Raw genomic sequence first — 16,144 nt, 5'->3', positions numbered from 1 at the left:
ATGTTGCTTCCAGCTTCTCCTCCTTGCCTCTGTCTCACCTCCTAGTAGGAGCCTCCCGCCATTTTGTCTGCTACCTACTGTCATACTCTGCCCTGTGATGACGCCTGGAAGCTTGCAGGCTTATAACTGTTCTCCCTAAACAGGAAGAGGTTTTGAGGCTCCTCTCGCTCTCCTGTCTTATGCCTTCTCCCAATCGGAAGACAAAGGGTATCCAAATTTGGGTGTAACAGGCCTACAGGAGGTCCCCAGAAGTGCCTTAGGACCATCTGTAGCCCTCATCCTACCTGCACACCCTGACTTTGCTCCTTTAAGACAGGGGCCTCCAATGCCGCTAACTACAGAAGGCCTCCTAGACGCATTGCACATACACGGTGCGGCAGTCCTCTGTTTAAACATTGCTCAGCCAATGGGACACCTGCCTAGGGAAGGTGGAAGCAAGGAAAACCAGTCCCAGAAGGGAGGGTGCAAACCACGCAGCTGGGCCAGGAACTTGGAGGGCCAGGAAGGTACTCACAGTCCTGAGGAGGATGTTGTCGGCCACATCAGCTTCTGACTTGGCGTCACTGGGCTCCAACAGGTCAGTCGAGGATGACTGCTTGTGGGAGAAATGGAGAAAAAGGGGGGAGGTGGGGTCAGAAATCCCCTCTACTTCCTCACTACCCTGATACCCTCTTCGCCTTGCCTCCCTATGGCCTCCTCTGCCTGCTGTCAGGGTAAAAAGGTGACGATAGGGAGAGAGAGGTGTCTATGGTGTCCCAGGACATGCTCTGTGTTATCTTGGGCAGAGCACATGTCGGAGACTCTACTGTTCAGAGGAGGAAACCACGGCCTACAGAGGCAAATGGCGAGTGTTCCATCATGAAGTAAGAGCTGGGATTTCAAAAGGCCTGTGCTATTACATGTGCACACAAGTGCTCACACAAGGAAAACAGAAAAATAGGGAGCAAAAAAGGAACATTTTCTTAAAACAGGAAGAGAGCTGAAATTGGCCAGAAAGAGACAAGGGAGGTACCCCAAGCCCTGTGGTCTTGAAAAGTAGCCTCAGGCTCCTTAGCTCTCTTAGGATAGGAGGTCAAGATGGCTACTGTAACTCAGCAACCTGCCCTCCTCTCCACACACAGGTGCCCTGCCAAAGGGACAGATACCTGTCTAACATAACCTGGGCTCTCCATCCCAGCTTTCCCAGTATGTGTCTGACAGAGTATCTCCTCTCCAGACCACAGGCCAGCAGGGCCCCCAAACCAGGTCATGGAGGACACAGGTAGACACTGCTGAACGGCAGAGGCTGGTAACCCTGTGTGTACAATGACCCCATGCTCCCAACCCATCCTGCCTGCTTCATAGAATATCAGCTACCTGCTCAGGGACCTGGGGGACGACTGTCTGGGGTAGGTCCATCATGGCCACAGTAGAGGACAGTCTGGCCAGCTTGGCCTCCACTTCAGCAAAAGGGTTCTGCAGGCTTGCCAGTATCCGCAGGGGCTCCAGTGACGGCTCGTCCTCCTGGAAGGAGTGCTCTTCCTCCAGTGGAGGAGAAGCAGCAGCCTCTGGGCCGAGGTACTCATCAGGAAAGTACCTGCTCGCAGCCAGCACTCCAGGCATAGAGAACTCCATGTTGGAAAGCTCCTTGGGTCCAGGGAAAGCCTCTGACAAGGAGGAGTCTTCGAGATTGGATGACTCAATGGACTCAAAAGAAATCTCGGACGTGAAGGGCTCCACATGGGGTTCCTGGAACGTGAGGGGAGCTCGGCTCTCGGTGACCTCGCCACCGGGCAGTATGTCGGGCATGGAGAGGATGGTGGGCTTCACTGCCGTCTCGTACCGCAAAGGAGGTGAGTACTCAGGCCCGCTGGCTAACTCGGCTCTGGACGTGACCTCTGTCTTACACAGGACTTCGGCCTTGAGAACAGCCTCTGCAGTGAAAGAGAGCATCTTGCAGTCTCCCAAGGGCAAGGTGGCACCAGAGACAGTGCCACATGACAGTATCAGCTTTGGGCCCCTACTGCCTAGATTACAATCCTACCTCCACTTCCCCAGCTATGTGGCAAAAGGGAAGTTACCTATTGTCTCTGGGCCTATTTCTTCATCTATAGGTGGAGGGTAACTATGCTACCTGCCTGGCTGAATTGTTATATAAGCGAGAGACCCCTTCACCCATCTGTAAGGGAAAACAGGAGGTGGGCTCCCATGCCACCCCAGGGCAGAGCACACCTGTTTCCTTCTCCTTCCGAAGATTCTCCTGCAGTGTGGACAGCTTCACATCATAGGAGTTACGCATGGCGGTGATGTCTTCCTGCAGCCGGACCCGAGACTCTTGCTCTGCCTCATAGTCAGCCTTTAGGCGGGCCAGGCGCTCCTCATACTCCTGGGGTGAAGGGAGACACAGAGGTGGTTTGTTACCCCTGCTCAGAACTGGCCTTCACAACTGACCTCCAGTCTGGATAAGCAGACAATGCAGAAGAGAATGAAGTGAAAGTCCCTTTGTCACGTGGGGGGTGACAGTTCTCTGGTGACAGCCTTCTGTCCGTTCTCTGTGCACTTCTGATGGACCATTGTTTTCCACGAATGTGTCCATCTAATTCTCCCACACTGCGCTATGCCATGAATACCTTTCCTTGTCTAGCCCACGTGTCCAACTGTGGTACTCAAGCCACTGGTAACAAAATATGTTTCTGTTCACTGCCTCCCCCACCCCACCTCTTGCTTGCTCACTTGTTCGCTCTGGCTCTTGCTCTTGGCTTTTTGAGACAGGTTTCTCTGTGGAACTCACTCTGTGGAACGGGCTGGCCTCAACCTCACAGAGATTCACCTGCCTCTGCCTCCCAGGTGCTGGGATTAAGGTGTGTGCCGTCACCACCCGCTTCTCTCTCCATCTCTGTTGCCAGCATCAGCTCCTGTCTCAGCAGCTTCCCGCTTGGCCCCACATATACTCCTGCTCCAATCTCCGCAATGCCCCACATTGCTGCTGCCCACCCCATAATATCACACGCTCCTGGGTGGCTTCCAGATTCATGGATAGTCTAAACTCCTGACTGAGCCCCAGTCCTCATGAGATGGAATAATGCTGGCCCTTGGGATCCTCTTCTGTGTGTAGATCACATGAGCCAGAAAAGGGTGTTGGATCCCCTGGAACTGGAGTCATAGATGGTGCCAACCACTTTATGAGAATTGAACTCTGGCCCTCTGGAACAATAACCAGTACCCTTAACCCCTGAGCCATTACTCCAGCCCCTTCTTTTAAAATTAAGAACAAGCTTTTGTTGTGTTGGTGTTCTCTGCGCTGAGCATGGGACCCAAGTCTTCATGCCTGGTCGGTTGAATGGTTGTCAACTTGACTGGTGTGATGCTCAGTCAACTTGACACAACCTAGACTCACCTGGAAAGAGTCTCAGTGAGGAACTGTCTACACTAGGTTGGCTTGTGGTCTTGTCTGTGAAGGATTATCTTGATGATGTTACTTGATGCAGCCCACTGTGGGGTGGCACCATTCCCTAGGCAGGAAGACCTGAATGTATGAGAATAATCAAGCTGTTCATGTGCCCATAGCTCTCTTCTCTTGACTGTGGATGGGATATGACTACTGTTTGAGGTTCCAGTCTTGACTTCTGCAAAATGATGGATTGGAACCTGGAATTGTGAGCAAAATTTCCCTTTCTCCCAGAAGCTGCTTTCTGTCATGGTATTTTCTCACCAACAGAAATAAAATTAGAATAGCTGCCAACCTGAACAGACTGAGAAGCACCCGGGTTGGTGAGGAGGCACACCTCTGCCTGTGAGGATGCTCCCAGACAGGGCCAGGGAATAGGGGAATGCTCGCCCTGACAATGGACTACACCATCCCATAAGTGAAACAAACAGATTGTTCATTTTGAAAGTTGTTTGTGTCAGCCAGTCTGTCACAGTGAGGGAGAGGCTGGTAACACTAAGCAAGGGCAGTCAGTGCTCAGAGTCTGGACCCTTGGCCGTGCCCGGCTGTGTTTTTGTTGTTTTGATTTATTATTATTATTACTACTACCTATTATTGTTGTTGTTGTTATTGTTAATTTATTAGTATCTTAGCACATTTGGGTTTCTGGTAACTTGTTTACCCAGAAACACCTACTTCTCTCCTGCCTCAGGGGTTCTATCCTGCTCCCTGGCAAGTTTTTGCTCAGGGCTGATAGAGGCTTCCTTGCTAACTCTGGGCCACTCTCTACCACCCATCTTTTTTGCTTCCATTAGTCTCCGTTGGGAGAGCTGCTGTTGGGCGTCATCATCACCAGCACACACACACCCCGAGGACTATCTAGTGCATCTTCAGGTGCACTTGGACTTCCTGTTACACGCAGTGCCACCAAGGTCACTCCCTGACAGCACCAGCTCAGCCCCCCATGAGCTGTCTCCAAGGCTACCCTCACCCACATCCTTACTCTTTGGAGAGCCCCAGTCTAGCACTGGATCAGTGTTCCACCTACGCAGCTCCTCACCTCTAATGTCTCCATTGCTCCTCCTCACCACAGCCCCGACACTGTGAGAGACCTCAGCTCAGCCACAAATAAAAAACCTACATGTGCAGGCATGCACAGGTATGCACATGCATCTGCTTGGGCACACACGCTTGTACACACAAAGACACGTGTACCCACTTACTTCAGTCCTGCCTTCTGATCTCACTATTAAATGGGGGTGGGGTGGGGTGAGGTGGGGATTAAATCACAGGATGCCTGTTTGTGTGGCCAAGTGTATAACCTCCCCGCCTGTCCTGCAGGCTACAGAAGTCCTCCCCATAGCCTTTACACACTAACCCCCCTGTCTCACTCTATCCTGGGCCCATGCACACAGTTCCATGTCTTAGCCCTTTCCATGTTTAAAGCAACCCCCCACCCCCAGGGCTGCGTGCCTTCCAGCTATGGTCCCGGCCCCAAACAGGCGCTCAGCTCATGCTTGCTATGGGAAGATGAAGCTGGAGCCCAGGCCCTGACCCCTGCTGCTGGGCCCTGCTCATGGATGAGAAGGGACCTTGGTTTTTGTCCCTGTATAGACTATGCAAGACAACAGTGGACACTCTACAGATAATGAAACACTGGCCCACAGTGCTCATCTGAGAGGCACAAAGCCTGTCAGAACAGAAGGTATTCGATGAAAAAACCAAATAGCCCTGAGCACCCTCCAGTCCAAACCTCCCCATTCTGACTGGAGGCTGAAGTCCGGAGCCATGCTGTGAGCTCACAGCCTTCGTACACAACGGGGACTTCATTTTAAGGCCTGACTATCCTGGGATGTGGTTCTCAGCACACAGTAGGCACCCAGAGAACACAACTCAGAAGAGAAAGACGCACAGGAGGATGGAAGGGAAGCGGGGAAGACATCCACACCTCTGATGGTCCACTAGGTTACAGGCAGGAGAGGCAGGTACACCTGTCACTTCCATGTGGTATCTGAGAGGGGACTGTCTGTCCAGAGTGGGAGTGTGTTCTCCTTGGAGACCACTAGGGGGAGGCAACATTCAACCAGACCACAAGGGAGGCTATCTAGAGGGTTCCATTCTAGTATTATCTGGTTCTCCCCTGACGATCTGTGACTGAAATCTACTGTCATCATAGGAATCCACAGACATTCCAAGTCACTTGGTGTGACTTCTGGTCACTGCTACCTGCAGAGACCCAACTCTCCTAATACAGGAAGGGCTCTACCCTAGAGGGACATCTATCAGCTTAATCCTCCCCAGAAGGTCTCTTCTGTTTTGTATTGTTGCTGTTTGTAGCTTTGTTTGGCTTTGTTGTTCAAATAGGGCTTCTCTGTGTAGCCCTGGCTGACCTGGAACTCACTCTGTAGACCAGGCTGGCCTCGAACTCAGATCTGCCTGCCTCTGCCTCCCGAGTGCTGGGACTGAAGGCATGCACCACCCCTGCTTGGCTGGAGGTCTCCGCCACTCAATATCCATACCTACCCTAGATGGTCCCAAAGGCCCAAGCTCCCAGGACTGGAGCCATCAAACCAGGTTCCTTGTCCCACAGTCTGACAAGAGTTTCCAGGACTGGCTCCTAATTGGGGTCATAGCTGAGAGGTAAGGGATCAAGCTGTAGGCTTGGGAGCCAGGACAGAGCTCCCCAAAACTGTCTCTGCCTAATATCAGGGTTCTACTCAGGAACAACCAGTTTCCTACAAGGACCTCCAAATGTCAAGCCACCAGGCAGAGCTGGCGGGCAGTCTGCAAGTGGCAGGGGCCTCTGGAAGCCCACAGAGCACGGAGTTTAGAGGGAGCCCCTCCTGTGGTTTCCTATGTATCCCTGAAGATCTCCTGTCCCGCTGCTTCCCAGGGTGTGACAACTGGGGTGCCAAACAGGCCAGGCTTGGCTGCAGTGCCAAAGGCAAACAGACTCCTTTCCACTCTGAGGGCCTGGCCTCTGCCAAAGGCCCTCCCACTCCAGGGACATGCTCTCTACCGCCATCAGTCCCCAGCCATCACCCCCACCCCACCTTACCGAGGAAACCTTCTCTTGGGGACATCCCTGGTCCCTGGTTCTCTCCCAAGTCAGGTTCTACTGTGACATCAACAGCAGTTTACTTCAGGAACCCAAGTTCAAATCCTGGGTCCAACTCATTTGTTTGTTGTTTGTTCTTTGAGACGGGGTTTCACCGTGTAGCCCTGACTGTCCTGGAACTCACTCTGTGGACCAAGCTGGCCTGGAACTCACAGAGATCTACCTGCTTCCACCTCACAAGTGCTAGGATTAAAGGTGAGTACCACCGCTGTCCCGGCTGGATCCAACTCTTTGATGCTCCTGTCCTCCCTAAAGCTTTTGAGAAGTCCTGACATGTCTTTGAGCCCCAGCTTCCCCAGAAATGAAGTGGGCACCACGGTGCCAAGCCCACGGGAGTGAAGCAGGATGGTACCCTGCAGGTACTGGCTCTCCCTAGGACAGACACCCGCTTTCCTTCACATCAGTAGTTCGCTGGGGTCTCACCTCCCGGATCATCTGCTTCTCAGCCTCCGTGTCCTGCTGGACAGTAGTGGGGGACAGCAGCTTCTCCCCAGGCTGGACTGAGTCTGAGGGTATCTGGGTGGACAGCAGGGCTGGAGAGAAAGGGACAGGAGGAGCAGAGGGTGAGTACCCAGAAACCAGGCATAAAGATGCCCCTACGTAAAATGCAATCCACCAGTCGCCGAAGAGTTCAGGACACTGGGGACATAGCGCTAGACACCGCCACAGTGCCATTTGCTGTGCACTAGAAAAGTGAGCAAGTGAGCAGACGTGTAACGGCTACAAAGGAAAGGGAGGATGCTCAGAAGCTGGAGTGCCCCAACACTGTGGTCGGGAAGACCTCAGTGAAGAAGAACAGATGGAGCAGGAATCTGAGGGTAGAGGAGAGAGCCAGGCAGAGATGGGGGAAGAGCTTCTAGACAGAAGAGCATGTGGAAAGACCATGACAGGTCCAGACCTGTGCTGGCATGTCTAGGGAGGAAGGCCAGGCCTGAAAGCTTCGGCCGTGAGTAGTAGGGGAAGACACAAGAGACCCGGGTACAGTCAGCAGTGTACTGTCAGGGGCGGGGCGGGAAGGAGAGTATGAGAAAACGGGACAAGGGGGCAGAGGGCAACTGGGGAGACTGGCTTTAATATGTATGTGTGTATGTGTATATATATTAGGTTTTGTTGTTGTTATTTGAGACAGGGTTTCTCTATATAGCCCCTGGCTGTCCTGGAACTTGCTCTGGCCTTAAACTGAGGGATCCAACTGCCTGTGCCTCCCAAGCACTGGGATGAAAGACGTGCACCACCATGCCTGGCTTCCTTAGTCATTTCAATTGGCTTTTTATGTGCTCGGTGCCAGCATTATATATGTGTCTTTGCACCGCTTGTGTGTCTGGTACCCGCGGAGGCCAGAAGAGGGTGTTAGATCCCCTGGAATTGGAACTAGTTACAGACAGTTGTAAGCTTCCATGTAGGTGCTGGGAATCAAACCCTGGTCCTCTGGGAAAGCAGTCGGTGCTGATAATCACTAAGTCACCTCTCCAGCCCCAAGAGTAAGGCCTCAGAAAGGAGGGCCAAGTAGAGGCCATGAAACTGGGCCTAATGGATGGGTGGGGCAGGCCTGCCTGGAGTAGCGGCGAGAAGAGAATGTCGGGGAGAGAAACATGAGCTCACTGAGGTAGGTAGAAGAGGCAGACAGATACACCACATCTTGCAAAAGGGACAGAGAGAAATGTGCAGTAACCAAGGGACGCCGGAGGTTGAGGCCACACTAATGGTTTTAAGCATAGACACAGGTCTATGACCCTGGCCACCTGGGTGTTGTCTCCTGAGATGCCCCGCCCCCAGCAGAAGCCAGGCAGATGTCCTGACTCCATCCTAATAAAGAGTACATGGTGCCCAAGGACCAGGTAAGCTGTTGACTGCTGCTTGATCTCAGCCAATGAGCATGCTGCCGCGTCCGAGCCCACCTTCTACCTGCCCACCCGCCCCTCCCCCACCTCTGCCCTAAGGCGGAAGTACACGGAGTTAGACAGACAACTCTCTGTGGTGTTTGGGGGGGATCTTTACACTTTGCCCTAGAACCTAGCAGGGATGATTCTCACACCCCAGGACTCAGCTACTATACCCTCCATGAAGCCTTTGCTGACTGTTCACAGCCCTCCAGACAGGCTTGGATCCTGTCTTGGATCCTCTGTCCCGGTCCAGCCCTAGTCTACTACAAACAAGGAAGTGCTAGGGGAACTTTGGGTGGGTGGGTGGGTGGGTTGAGGGTAGAGAATGGATGGGTGAAAATGTGAGCAGCTGGGAGACGGAATCTGAATGAGTGAGTGGATAGAAGGGGCGGGGATAAAGCAGGATGCTGGAAGGATGGATGAGGAGGGGCTGTGTAAACAATGAAGTGGGGGAGGCAGGCCCGCTGGTGGGTGGGGTAGATACTGGGGGCAATAGGTAGATACTGTGGGGAATGGGTCTACAGAGCCAGGTAGGTCTAAGAACCAAGGGGCTGACGCTAGACTTTCCTATGTTCAATGTTCCTAAGAGACAGAGCAACAGAACGCTCCGCTGTCTCCTCCAGTCGGCAGGCCTGCGTTCCAGACCCGCCTCCCCGATGAACTGCAAATGGCAGCTGTGACTGTGGGAGCTGGGGTGGGCTGGGGGGAAGTGAGTCACCCAGATGCTGAGAACACAATGTCCCTGCCAGGGAGACAATCGGGTAGACAGGTGGATGACGGATGAACAGCCTGAGGTGGGGAAGGAGCTGTGAGCTGTGGCTGACTAGAGATGCCAGCCAGCCAGCCAGATCTCCTCCTGGGACCATGGGCAGATAAGGGCCATTACCACTGGAGGTGCTGAGCTAAATGGCGCCAAAGAACCTGGCAGTTGGGGAAAGCAGGGACATTTGACCCACCCTTGCTTGCCATTCTACGTTGTCCCACCTGACAGGTTGCCGGAGCCCATCTGCTGGGCCAGGATAGCCTTTAGCTTCTTGATCTCTTCCTGGTACTCTCGAAGCAGGGCATCTTTGGGGTCTTCGTTAATGCGTGGCTTGTTCTTGATATTCTTGGCCCTGTTGGCATAGCGCAGCGTGCTGAGGGTCTCGTCGTAATTGTTGTCAGCGGGAGACAGGCAAGCCACCATCAGAGTCTTGGTGTTGCCACCCAGTGAGTCCTGAAGCAGTCGAGTCAGCTTCGAGTCCCGGTAAGGAATATGTTTGCAACGTCCATCCACCAGGGCTGAGATGACATTGCCCAGCGCTGACAGTGATAGGTTAATCTTGGTGGCCTCCTTCAGCCTTTCTCCTGTGGCACCAGTCTTGGATTGCCGCTCACTGCCGGCCAGGTCCACCAGGTTGAGCTTGCCTGCGCGAAGATGGTCCTTACCCCGCTCATCTGCAGACAGGCAGGCAGAGGGCAACAGCTGGGTGAGCCTCACATCTTTCTAAGATGAGGGTGGCTAGGGGTCTATACCACCCACTTGGGGCTATATCTGAGTCTGTAAAGGAGGGGCTGCCATGGTACAGATAAGGAGACTGAGGCTCCAGAGAGGGCATGGAACTTTCCCAGGGCCACACAGAAGTCAAGGAAGGGCAGGAGGGGCTGGGCCGGGTTCAATGCACGTGACAGCTCACAATTGTCTTCAGCTCCAGCTCAAGGGGATCTGACACACACATATATAGACATATATGCAGGCAAAACACCGATGTTCATAAACAAACAAATCATTTTAAAAAGGAGAAAGAAGAGGAGGAAGAAGAAGGGGGGAGAAGAAGAGGAGGAAGAGGAGGAGAAAGAGAAGGGGAGGAGGAGGAGGAGGAAGCAGCAACAGCAGCCACCAAGGAGAGGAAACAAAATAGGAACTCCAGGCTGCCAGACTCCAAGGGTAAGGGCCTGTCCTCTGAGCAAAGAAAGGTCTCTTTTACAAAAATTTCCTATGAGTCCAAAAGAGGAGGATGGTGAAGGGGAGGTAAGGGGTTCCCCAGGGAACTACACCCTTCCATGCTTGAAGTACTGGCTTTGAAGTCCAACCCTGCCTCTTTCTTATTGTGTTACAGAAACACAGCCACATCTCTGAACGCACCACATACCCCTCAACACAGCATATACCCCTCAACACACCATGCACCTCTCTAATCCTCCAATGATTCCATCCATAAAGTAGGTCTAACCTTGACTGGCTCCCTACCAAGGTTGGAAGTGTAGGGTCAGCTGGCTGCACGTTCTCTGACCACAGCAGAGCAAGTGTAAGGGGGATTGAATGTTTGCTGTCATTAGACAGTATAAGGACTTGGGTCTGTAAGACTTGTACTGTTTTTGGAGAGCGTTCTGCAGAAGGCACCAGGATGTGTCATGAGTCTTGAGCACGTGTGTGCTCTGTGCTTTCCCAGTGCACACCAGGTCTAGCCTGAGCCAGAGTCTCCGAGCACAAAGGAGTACAACATCCCCAGCACTGCGAAAACAGACATGATGCCAGAGCCTCAGGTAAACAGCTTAGAGATGGGGTGAGCGTGGACCATCCACTGTCCATCACCAGTCATGAAGACCTGGCAATGATTCCCTCAAACCTTCTGCAAAGCTCAAGAGTGCCCATGAGCCTGTGCCATCCACTAAGGCAGCTGTCTCTGGCCTGGTGGCAAATATGAGGTCATATCCCCTTCAGATAGGTATTGCCCCAGGGACACCCAAGTTGATGTCCTTTGCTCAAGCAAGCACCAGGGCACTGGCTTAGAAACCGGTTGCTGAACAGAAAGTATGGAAGGAGGTGACATCAGCCCTGGCCCTGGGTCTGGGGTCTCACCACAGTTACGTTCCCAGTTGGGCAGGCTACTTCCTGCTCTGTGCTCTTCACAGTTCTCCCTGTGACGGAGCATAGACTGATGCAGCAGCAGCAGCAGTGGACAAAGTCCTGGGAGGCCCTGGGTTCGGATCCTGGCTCTTCTACTTCATGGCGGGCGTCCCCTACGTGAGCAAAGCTCTTCACTCCCACGTTTCCTGTGTCTAAAAGGAGGATGGTACTGCCCACCCCAAGGAGTACTGCAGACACAGTGACTCGGATGAAATTTAGGGAGCCCTCACACAGCAGCTGGCCCATGGGGCCCAGAGTAAATGCTGGCTTCTTTTCCCTCTTTCTCTCTCTTTTAAAGATTTGTTTTATTTATTGATTTGCATACATACTCTATCTGCAAATACACCCGTATGCCAGAAAAGGGCATCACATCCCATTACAGATGGTTGTGAGCCTTCATGTAGTTGCTGGGAATTGAACTGAGGACCTATGGAAGAGCAGTCAGTGCTCCTAACCACTGGGCCATCTCTCCATCCCTTTTTCCTCATGAGGTCTGAACAACACACAGACTCCTGGCTCTTCGTACTTCCTGGGGATAGAACCCAGGGCCTGGAGCAGGCTGCTCAAGCATTCGAGTACTGAGATCCAGTCCCAGCCCTGAGACCTCAGCCTTCTTACCTGTAAAATGGGAGTGTCAGCATCTAGCTCACTCACGGGATGGTTGAAAAGACTAGTGTACACTGCCTGGCACACAGGAAGTGATCAGTGTTATCTACCAGTGTTGTGGTTGTGGGTGTTGATCCAGGAAACAGGTCCCAGCACTGGGACGCCTCTGGTCTGTTTCCTTCAGGCAGGTAAGGGCACTTTTTCCCAGTTTTGCATGGGGCTCCCCAGGCCCCGATGAGGTGAGACACCCTCCTATAGGAGTGGGAACCTGGCTCAGGATGTCTGGGCAACCCTCTGTCCCCAGCCAGCCCCATACCCACGGCATAGATCTCCATGTTGATGGTGAAGATGGAGTGGGAACGAGAGGAGTCCTTATTCATCAGGGTGTAGCCAACTGCACGGTTCTTCCAGCCGGTCTCCATGATGCGTTCACACTGGGCCACATTGTATACTGTGTGCATGGACAGCCCCTTGACATACACTCCCTTCTCGGGATGCTCCTTCAGCTGCAGGGAGGAGGACCAGGAAAACCTGAGATTACCAAAGGCAGGACTCTCTCCAGGCCTCTTGTGTCCTCCTAGACTATCATGTAATAGGCGGGGGGGGGGGGGTGTCACTGTGCCTCCCACTTGTAGGATCTTGGGCCAGTGACAAGCTGAACCTCAATGAGCACATCTGTAAAATGGGTGTATGGGTACCTATTACATTATGAGGTATTTATTTCATGAGCATAATGAAGATTCAGTAAAGCTTTGGGCTTCTGGAAGCAGATGGGGTTGGCACCCAGGGCTCTGAATGTGTCTCCTTTGTCCTGTCACATGACTTCTGACATTGCCTCTGCTGATACCACCAGGACAATGGAAATGTTGCCAGACTCATGGATGGCGGCGGGTGGAGGGTCGTTTGCTGATCAACCCCACGAGGCTCTCAGCTCAGCCCTCAGAGATGGAATCGAGCGAGCTGTGTAGGGCCCAGATACTCCCGGCTCACGTCCCAACAAACCAGGAGCTTTGTTGCTTACTCCGAACAACGAAACACAGTATTCCTCATGAGGAAATACAATCACACCGGCAAGAGCAGTGTGAAGGGCTCCGTGTGGGGAGGTGTGTCTGCATCTCAGCACTTGGGGAGGCAGAGGCAGGAGAATTACTGCAAATTCGAGGCCAGCCTGGGCTACTCTCAGATGGGAGGGGAGGAGAACAGAGGGAGTTACAGGTGTTTGGGGTGGGGTTGGTGTTCTGAGACGGGGTGGCCACACTGGTTGGAGCCCAGAAGGCTCAGCTGTTTGCTCTAATGGTCCCAGGAGGGGACAGGTCCCTTTCTGTGTACATGTCATTTGGGTGCACAGGCTAGCTCCACCTGTTTAGGTGTGAAGTCCCAAGGGGGCTGGCTCTGTGAACAGTAAGTAACCAAGGAACAGAAAGGCCAGACGCTTTCTGAAAGCCATCTAGGTACTAGTGTGTCACAGCAACAGAAGCTTCAGGAGCAGGATAAAGAGTCAGGACAGGCACGAAGGACCACACAGGGTTGGGTGGCATTTTAGGGCCAGGAAGTGAACTACATGGATCCCACTAGGCTTCCAGAACCCAGAACCCAGTTTGGGGCATCTGGGCCGTATCTGGTCACCCTCAGAAAGAGCATACTTGGGCTGGAGAGACGACCAGAAGTTAAGAACACCTGCTCTTGCAGAGGACTGGGGTTTCTGGGGCTCAGTTCCACAACTGTCCACAGTTCCAGACAGCCTGTTCTGACCTCTGGAGGAATTGTACATGAACACAGTGCATGCACAAACAGAATACATGCATACAGGTAAAACACTCAGACTTGTAAAATATAATAAATCCATCTCAAAAGGTTTGTTAAGAGCATTTTTAGCTGGGCATGGTGGTGCATGCCTTTAATCCCAGCACTCGGGAGGCAGTGGTAGGTGGACCTATGTGAATTGGAGGCCAGCCGGATCTACATAGTGAGTTCTAAAGTGGCCAGAGCTATATAGTGAGACCCTATATAAAACGGCATGTTTAGCCACTTTTTTGTTTATCCATCAGGACTCAGTCTAGAAACCCCGCTAGATGAGGGGCATCAGCTGGTCTCTGTAGGCTTCATTGGTCACCTCACCTGTGAAATGGGGACAAAACCCCACTTCTATGGAATTATGGGAATCAAGAAGGAAACAGATCTGTGGTACTTTTGTGGGTCACAAAGAGGACAGGGATGCTGCCCTGAGCCTGAGTAATTTCAGACGGCGAAACAGTTCCCCGTCTCTGACATCCTCAGGATCCTTCCCATCCCTCCTAGCCCCACCCACTGCCAACACTGGTCCTGGGGACAGCTGTCAGCTGTACATCCTATTCCACAGTAGCTGCTCATCTAGGCTGCAAGAAACCAGAGCCAGGTCTCCATGGTAACCAGCTGTGCTACAGCATGGATGGAGAGAGGTACATGGTCATGGCTAGGGTCCAGTGCGGAAGGGATGTCCCTATGTCTTCCCCACACATGGGTTGAGGAGGGATCTTGGGAGGCCCCTGCAGACCCCACTCCACAATGATGTGGGGGTGGTATTTGTACTGGTGTGGGAGCCGGGAGGAGAGGTGGCTTCCCCAAATCTCTCGCTGGCTTTCCCTGACTGAATAGCTCAGGCTTATTATAAAGTGTACCAGGCTCTATGTTAAACACAGGCTAAGAGCTTGGGGTGTGGAGCCTCCTCGGTTCCAATCCATCCCCTCTGGGTGCTCCTTGGGTTATGCATGGGTGCCTGAATCACAGGATCCTCCTCCCACTCTTACATAAAAACCATCTGCCTATCACCCACAAAGCAGCCTATCAAAGGTCTGGAGCCCACGGGTGTACCTCATTGAGCATTCTGTCATCTGCAGCCCCTGAAGCAGTGGGCTCACTAAGTGAGATCCCCCCACACACACACACACAGGGTCCAGGTTAGCCAGGAAGATACGGAGTCCCCATGGCACCCACAAAAGGAGGTGGAAGGTCTGTGTGACCACCATGACCCTGGTGGTGTGCCCTTGTCTTCTGGAGCTGTCAGCCCCCACCCAACTCCTCTGTTTCTCTGGCTGAGGGTGAGTCCTGACTCATGGGCTCCCAACACCCTCTTCTGGTGAGGGGGGTGCTGCTGGTTGTTGGTAGAGGTTCCTGGCAAGGAGGGCAAAAAGCTGCTAGGCTTGTGCTACATACACCAGCTGCGGGAGGATGGGCAGGGGCTTGAGTGGATGGATGGAAACTGGAGAGAAGAGGAGGGGTCAGTGCCGTGTGTGGCCTGGCACCCTGGCTCACATGGGTCCCTCATAGTCTTTGCTGATAACAACCAACCGATGACTGTCCCTCCCTCTCTAAAGCTGGAGTCACTGGCTTCCTGGTGGGGCAGGCTTGGTTATATCGGAAGTAGCATGGTTGGAGGGAGAAGCCACAGGTAGCCCAGCAAGACATAAGAACAGTATCTCACACTGGCCTCTCCTCCCTGGACCAGGCCACTGGCTTCTAAGAGCCCCAGGCAGGAGCAGGACCAGTACCTTTGGCCAAGACTAAGGCCAGAGGGTCCCAGCTGGGTGGCATTCCATGCCCTCTCACTAGTTTCTGGTCCTGGCAGGATTTGTTCATTTACATTCTCATAGTGTCTGTCTGTCTGTCTGTCTGTCTCCTTCCCTCCCCTTCTTTTTCTCTCCCTTCCTCCTTCTGTAGATTTCTTCCTTCCTCCCCCCCCCCCTTTTTTTTTTCTGACAGCCTCCCTCTGTAGTCCCAGGTTGGCCTGAAACTTGCAATCCCCCAGTCTCAATGTACCCATTGCTGGGGTTATAGACTATGCCATCAACCCCAGTCTGGCAGGTTCCTTGCTCTCTCTCCGGGTGAACAAGACAACCATTTTAGTTCTGCAAGTGTCTACCTTTGCTCCTGATGTTAGGAAGCAACAGTCCTCAACCCCAAACCCTGTCTTTAAGGAGACTGAGGACTACTTAAGAAATGTGCTTGAGGCTCTGAGGAAGCCAAACTCAGTCTTCACCATGAGCTGTTTGTTCTTCTGTCCTTGACTCTGCCTCCCAGGGGCTCCACCTGGCACCCCCATCTTTCCTGGCTTTTCTCTAATCCCCAGCATCTTGAAATAGCTCCCATATTGAACACCTACTAAGTGCGGGCACCTGCTGAGGGGCCTGCCCTATTTACCGTCTTCAATCTGCAATAGCCCCCTTCAGTTTTTGTTAAGAGTTTCTCTGTGTAGCAGCCCTGGT

The 16,144-nt window shown here is 52.9% G+C and overlaps 1 protein-coding gene across 2 annotated transcripts in view; it reads right to left on the bottom strand.

Annotated features, from left to right (window-relative positions):
• The window catches only part of KIF17 (kinesin family member 17), a gene marked incomplete at both ends in the record, with an annotated part of 31,972 nt that overhangs the window by 7,405 nt on the left and 8,423 nt on the right, over positions 1–16,144 (bottom strand). Inside the window, 6 exons of one of the 2 annotated variants that reach the window (XM_080920680.1) lie at positions 515–595; positions 1,357–1,913; positions 2,212–2,365; positions 6,948–7,057; positions 9,392–9,844; positions 12,220–12,409. In XM_080920680.1, coding sequence (XP_080776806.1) covers positions 515–595; positions 1,357–1,913; positions 2,212–2,365; positions 6,948–7,057; positions 9,392–9,844; positions 12,220–12,409 — 1,545 coding nt within the window. The remainder of the gene's footprint in view (positions 1–514; positions 596–1,356; positions 1,914–2,211; positions 2,366–6,947; positions 7,058–9,391; positions 9,845–12,219; positions 12,410–16,144) is intronic. The other variant, XM_080920679.1, reaches the window with a different exon arrangement.

The sequence above is a fragment of the Micromys minutus genome (genome assembly GCF_963924665.1).
Source record: "Micromys minutus genome assembly, chromosome: 9".
NCBI classification, from domain to species: domain Eukaryota; kingdom Metazoa; phylum Chordata; class Mammalia; order Rodentia; family Muridae; genus Micromys; species Micromys minutus.
The sequence above is the reverse complement of the archived record's forward strand: the minus strand, read 5'-3'. Positions and strand labels throughout refer to the sequence as shown.